General features: G+C 36.9%; 2 protein-coding genes across 2 annotated transcripts; both read left to right on the top strand.

The window, feature by feature from the left end:
* The first annotated feature begins 3,838 nt into the window (after positions 1-3,838).
* On the top strand, positions 3,839-4,573 carry LOC136804390 (uncharacterized). Its single transcript, XM_067061104.1, has one exon. It carries the CDS (start codon positions 3,839-3,841, stop codon positions 4,571-4,573), a length of 735 nt encoding a protein of 244 aa, XP_066917205.1.
* Positions 4,574-4,988: 415 nt separating this feature from the next.
* On the top strand, positions 4,989-6,555 carry LOC136804316 (leucine-zipper-like transcriptional regulator 1). Its single transcript, XM_067061023.1, has 3 exons — positions 4,989-5,132; positions 5,692-5,745; positions 6,112-6,555. The coding sequence occupies exons 1-3, from the start codon at positions 5,061-5,063 to the stop codon at positions 6,325-6,327; spliced, it is 342 nt and encodes a 113-aa protein (XP_066917124.1). The 5' UTR covers positions 4,989-5,060; the 3' UTR covers positions 6,328-6,555.

Genomic DNA, 6,555 nt, shown 5'->3' with positions numbered 1-6,555 from the left:
GATTGCATGCTGGTGATGGAAGTTGGACAATCTTACCAAACTTTTAGTAAATCTCATTCCAGTTGATCAAAGTGAGATTCCACATCTAAGTCTATTCAGCTTGGCCCTATTTGAAAATCTATAGAGTCTGACTCCAACACTGCTCTTTGAAATAGGAATTTTGTTGGAGGAAATTGTCCTAAGCTATTGAACTGTGGAAAAACAATTGCTAGCCAGATATGGTCCCTTTTGCTTACAAGACAAGTTTAGGCTGGTTGTGTAGGACCAATTTGTTCTCCTAGATCTAAAGTCTGTAGCATGTGTAGAATTCGGTGAATCTATGGAGATCCAATCATCTGTTGGTGAAGAGCCAAGAGTTTAAGGATTCTGGAATTGAGAATATGCTTAAGAACCTATTTCTATTAAAACTGTGCCTGAAACTCGCATGTCTGATTTTGAGGTATTTTCACAAGATGATCTGTATTTCCTTGAAATAGTTGATCTCAGAGTCATTGATGGTCATTATCATGTTCCACTACATTTTAGAAATAAGAATCAGTCCTTTCCTGACAATTTCCCACAAGCTTTAAAAGAATGGATTCGTTTGAAAAGAAAATTTAATCTTCTGCGCAGTGTCACTCTGATTATTAGTTTCATGAAGAATATCATCGAAAAGGTCTGCCAAGAGGTTACGGGTCATCTATCCTGAGGTCAGAATTGGTACTTCCCATCATGGTGTATAAACCCTACGAAAATAAAATTAGAGGTGTTTTTGATTGTAGTTCGTCTACAAAGGTTTTCTGTAGAACAAAGAGCTTGTGCAAGGTCCTGATCTAGCTACCATTGATTGGAGTTTTGATGAGATTTCGCCAGGACATGTTGCTTCACAGCTGAATTGAATCCATGTTTTTTCAAATCAAAATTCCTGAAGTCAAACGTCGGTTTCATCAATTTTTTGTTGTGGAGGATGGTGACTATTCCAGCCACTTTACTTATGAGATGAATGCTCATTTGCAAGGAAGTACTTCGTCACCAAGTTGTAGAATTTGCTTGAAAAGAACGCTTTCTGCTGGTGGATTGAATTTGGTTCTAAGGCTGCTGATACACTTAGAAAAAATTTCTATGTAGATGATTTACTCAAGTCTACGGATTCTGTTGAGTCTGCTAAGTCGCTTATATCTACGTGTCAAATTGTGTGTCTGGCGGTTTCCATTTACAGTTTTCATCAAATTGTCCAGAAGCATTGGACCTGTTCCAGTGATTAAAAGAAAAGATGAGAAGTGTTTCCTCAGTCAACGTGTTTTTAGGTGTTTTATGTCTTTGAAAAATGACATCTTTCAGTTTGAAGCACCTGATAAAGTCTTTGCAAAAACACGTCTGTATGCTTTCTGCTTTGAATTTTTTATACCCATTAGGTCTTATCTCTCCGTTTATCTGAAAGGTAGATTGATTTCAAGTGTTTTGTCAACTTCCAATCGGTTGGGATACCTGTACCGAAGGAATATCTTGTTCAATGGGAAAATGGATTGAATCTTTATCTGATTTGAAATTTGAAAATTGATCGTTGTTTCAAACCTAAAGAATTTCGCGGGTTGTAGAAATTAGGTCTCATCATTTTTCAACGCTTGTGATATGGCTACGGTGGTTTGCCACTATCTTAGATTCGTAATTCTGATAATTCTTTCATTGTTGTTTGATCATGGGGAAATCACGTGTTGTACCTGCAAAGAGTAATTATACTACTCCTCGTCTTGAATTAATTGCTTGCTACTCCTCGTCTCAGATTGCTAATTCATGCAAAAAAAGTAGATTTTGGAAATTGCTACAATTGTTTTGGTGTGATAATACCTGTACATTGGGTTACTTCGAAATTCTAGTAAAAGTTTAAGAAGTTTTGTATCGAATAGAGTGTCGCTTATCACAAATCATCTGATTCGTCTCAGTGGAAATATTTGATTCTGTGATAATCCAGCAGATCATGGCATCTAGAGGCTTGAAAGGTTAAGGAGATGATAAAAAAGCTGTCCTAGGGTTCAATGTCCAAGTTTCTTATGGGAANTCCAGAAGCATTGGAACCTGTTCCAGTGATTAAAAGAAAGAGAGAAGTGTTCCTCATAACGTGTTTTAGGTGTTTTTATGGTCTTTGAAAAATGACATCTTTCAGTTTGAAAGCACATAAAGTCTTTGCAAAAACACGTCGTGGTAGCTTCTGCTTTGAATTCGTTTTATGACCCATTAGGTCTTATCTCTCCGTTTATCTTGAAAGGTAGATTGATATTTCAAAGTGTTTGTCAACTTCCAATCGGTTGGGATGACCCTGTACCGAAGGAATATTTTGTTCAATGGGAGAAATGGATTGAATCTTTATCTGATTTGAATCTTTGAAAATTGATCGTTGTTTCAACCTAAAGAATTTCGCGAGGTTGTAGAAATTAGTCTCCATCATTTTTCAGACGCTTGTGTTGGCTACGGTGGTTGCATTATCTTAGATTCGTAAATCTGATAATTGTTCATTGTTGTTTGATCATGGGTAAATCACGGGTGTACCTGCAAAGAGTAAGTATACTACTCTCGTCTTGAATTAATTGCTGCACTCTCTCGTCTCAGATTGCTAAATTCATTGCAAAAGAATTGGATTTCGAAATTGCTTACGACTGTTTTGGTGTGATAATACCTGTACATTGGGTTACATTCGAAATTCTAGTAAAAGGTTTAAGAGTTTGTACGAATAGAGTGTCGCTTATCACTAAATCATCTGATTTCTCAGTGGAAATATGTTGATTCTGTGATAATCCAGCAGATCAGCATCTAGAGGCTTGAAAGTTAGGAGATGATAAAAAGCGTCTGAGTGGTTCAATGGTCCAATTTCTTATGGAAAAATCCGTTGAGAACTGAAGATTTTTCGTCTGATATTGTATCTGAAAATGTCAGAATTAGTCAGTCCAAAAGCAACAAAGGTTTTTGCTCGTAAAAAATGATTTGTTGACATAAAGTTACTTGAGAAACATTTTTCTTGTTTTTGAGGATGAAAAAAAGTTATGTCCTTTATTCTTCTGTTCATTGAAAATGTCGAAAAAAATCGTAAACCGTATAGAAAAACAAGATCTACACCTGAATTTAAGTTTGATAGTCTTCTGTCAGTTGACGTTTTATCCAGAGCAACAACATGGATTTTTAAACTTCTTCAAGAAAAATATTTTTCTTCTTGTCTGATTCTAAACTTGTTTCGTTGAATGCCTTTTGTGATAGAGTTGGTTTATTCGTGTAGGTGGTCGTTTGAAGAGGTTCGTACTTCATGATTCTATCAAATATCCTGTAATCATCCCTCAAGATTCAGAAGTTGCAAAGTCAATTGTTAGATTCTATCATGAGAAAGTTTTCCATTCTGGAAGGAATGCAACAATGAACGAGATAAGGGACAATGGTATATGGATTAGTAGTCTGTGCTCTCTTGTCAAGTCTGTAATCTGGAAATGTTTTCTATGTCGTAAGCTAAGAGGTAAATTTGGTACTCAGATTATGGCAGATCTACCTATTGAACGAACTCTTGAAGCACCTCCATTCAGTTTTTGTGGTGTTGATTTGTTTGGTCCCTTCCTTGTAAGGAACGTCGAGCGATGGTTAAGCGTTGGGGTGTGATGTATACGTGTTTGTCGAGTCGAAGTGTTCATCTTGAGTCTGTCTTTTCTATGGATACTGATTTCATTTATTCTGGTGTTTGAGACGTTTTATTTGTAGAAGAGGTTCTATCAGGATGATAAGAAGTGATAATGGTACGAATTTTGTTGGTTGTCAAAGTGAGTTGAAAGAAATTGTTTTCGGAGTCTTGATCATAGTAAAATCAAATCGTTTTTGAGAGATGGAGTTCAATGCTGATTACATCGTTTGGGAAAGGAATCCCCCATATTCGAGCCATTTTGGTGGTGTTTGGGAGCGTCAAATTCGTAGTGCTCGTAATGTTTTGAATGGTATTCTGTTGACACATAGCCAATCGTACAATGATGAGTCTTTCAGGACATTGTTGTGTGAGGTTGAATGTATTTTGAATTCTCGACCTTTGACTGTGGAGAACATCTCCAATCCTTTGAGTTTGAAGCCAATAACTCCAATGATGGTGTTGACTGGAAAGTCCAAGATTGTGTTACCACCACCTGGTGCCTTCAGTGATTCATCAGCTGGATATTCACGAAGACAATGGAAACGTGTTCAACATGCTGTCAACGAATTTTGGACTCGTTGGCAAAAGGAATTTTTAACAAAACTTCAAGAACGAACGAAATGGACGAGCAAGAGACGAAGTTTTCAAATTGGTGATATTGTGCTGCTAAAGACGGACGGCAAGCGAAATCAATGGCCGCTCGGGCGCATAATCGTTGCCAATACGGACGAACACGGTGACTGTAGAAAGGTGACAGTTAAAAACATGTACGGTGAATTCGAACGACCTATTTCGAACGTTGTGCTGTGGAAGAATGCGATTCCCCACCGAGGAGTTTTCAAGATTAAGAATCTTGAAGGGGAGCCAGATGTTGATGGCAGAAAAGCCATCTTTAATGAACTTTATAATTTAGTTTTAATTATGTTTAATTTGTAATCCCGGGTGTATATAAATTCTTTTGTTCTTTTGTCTTTTCATTTCATTGCGTCTCATGAGGCTTCTTTGTTTTGCATTGCGTCACATTCCCTTGCGTCTAGATAATTGCCCCTCATGGGAAATTAGATTGGGTTTATATTTTGTAACTATTTTGTTTGTAAACTAGTTCGACACAGAGAGAGTAAGAGAGCGTTTTTGTGTGTTGTGCTAGTAGAAGCAAAATTATTTTTACTGTCGTTTTTACAAGAACTTGAGAACTCGACTTAACATTTTTCGTTGTCTATTTTCTGTTTGGATTTCTAGTTTTCTACTTAAGTTCTTAATATTTCGACCAGTCATTAATAAAACCTTTTCACAGCCACAAGCATGATAAATTACTATTACTACGGAGATAATTTTTTTATATTAGGTGACTATTGGAGAAACTATTCCTTCGCCGCAGTCCTTCTCATCGCTTTTGCGGTACATTTACTACGGCGATGTTACTATGCCACCTGAAGACTCATTGTATCTGTTCTCTGCACCCTTCTATTATGGCTTCACTAATAGCAGACTCCAGGTATGTGTTAGAAAAAACGAGCAATTTCTGACAAAGAGGTTTTTGAAGAAGGATTACGTTATTTTCAGGTGATTCGCTCACTTTTTCTGTGGAAATTGCACAAAAATACTCAAAAAATGTAGCGAACATCGGTAAGCTCCAACAATCTTGGACGCTCTTATAAAAAAACGCACAAATTGAGTATGGGTGCCTTAAATAAACTACACGTTTTTTTGTTTTTTTTTTAATAGACACACTTTTTAGAAACATGAGGCTCAGAATGCCTAAAAACTAAGAAACATCTAGTAACATGCGTAGTCGTGTTTTATAATAACAATTTTACAAGGACATAGGCACAGTTTCGGCAAACTCGAGAGTGCAAATTAAAAACAATCACACTCTCAAATTTCAGAAACAGCTAAAAGAAAGCAGATTTTTAGACCAATAAGTAAACAAAGTAAGCATAATTAAGCAAAAAATCACAAAAAACAGCCGGGCATCAACCAAAATTTAATAGTTTCTTATAAAAAAGTTTGTTTTGAATTAATTTTGACTTTATTTCTAAATTTTTCATTTTTAGGCATTTTGTAAACAAAACTTAGAAATGAATGTCACAAACCAAAATGTCATCCATGTAAGTCATCCAAAGCTCTTCTTAATTCACCCCTGTATCAGTGACCCGGTCAGATCCGCCCCTGTGCATAATATGGTGAAAAAAGGCCAGAAAATCGCCTAATTTTTAACTCTGGTAGGATATTTTGTAACCCCGGTCAAAATCGAAAAATAGTAAAGTCTAGGAAAAACAGACTCCGCTAATACTTGAAAGTGAACTTTTTCCCTACCCCGGTGGAAATTAGTTAAAGGTTTCCAAAGCAGTAGAGATTGTGAGATCCGGTGAAATCATAGCCACCCCGGTGGATTTCAAAAAAACTTCACTGAGAAAGGGGTGGTCCTTATACCAACTCGTAGTTACTCATTACAATTTTCTTTTTACCTTCAGATACTCGAGGCATCGCATGGTATCGGTGCCGTAGACATGAAGCGGCATGCGCTAAGTATTATCGTTCAACAGTTTCATAAGGTCGCTCGTCTGTCGGACATTAGACGCTTAAAGAAAGAACTTTTACTTGATATATTAGATGCTGTAGCTGAGTTCATGACTCCACCTCCCAGTACCACGGAAGAAGTTGTACCGGCATTTTCTTCTGAAAGTTGAGAACTATAGATTGTTGCCCTTTTGAACTTATGCTGAGGATTGTGGTGCTGTGATTTATCATGGACTCTTATTTGGGCTCCAAGTTTTACTTGTGTTTTGCAAGCTAATTGGGCTATTCCAGAAAACACTTTTACCCCAGAGGAGGTTTTTTTAGGGAAAGGTGACCCCTGGATTTTTTTTCAGGACCCCCTTGGATTTTTTTCTGATTTTTTTTAACCACCCTGGATT

Source organism: Clytia hemisphaerica, unplaced genomic scaffold (assembly GCF_902728285.1).
Source record: "Clytia hemisphaerica strain Z4C2 unplaced genomic scaffold, Clytia hemisphaerica genome assembly, whole genome shotgun sequence".
Taxonomy (NCBI): domain Eukaryota; kingdom Metazoa; phylum Cnidaria; class Hydrozoa; order Leptothecata; family Clytiidae; genus Clytia; species Clytia hemisphaerica.
This window is presented reverse-complemented; position numbering and strand designations above follow the sequence as displayed.

Coding starts and splice junctions, on each gene's coding strand:
- LOC136804390 (XM_067061104.1), top strand. CDS start 3,839: ATGGAGTTCAATGCTGATTACATCGTTTGGGAAAGGAATCCCCCATAT.
- LOC136804316 (XM_067061023.1), top strand. CDS start 5,061: ATGCCACCTGAAGACTCATTGTATCTGTTCTCTGCACCCTTCTATTAT. Junction 5,133..5,691: donor TCACTAATAGCAGACTCCAG/GTATGTGTTAGA, acceptor TTTCATTTTTAG/GCATTTTGTAAACAAAACTT. Junction 5,746..6,111: donor CAAACCAAAATGTCATCCAT/GTAAGTCATCCA, acceptor TTTTACCTTCAG/ATACTCGAGGCATCGCATGG.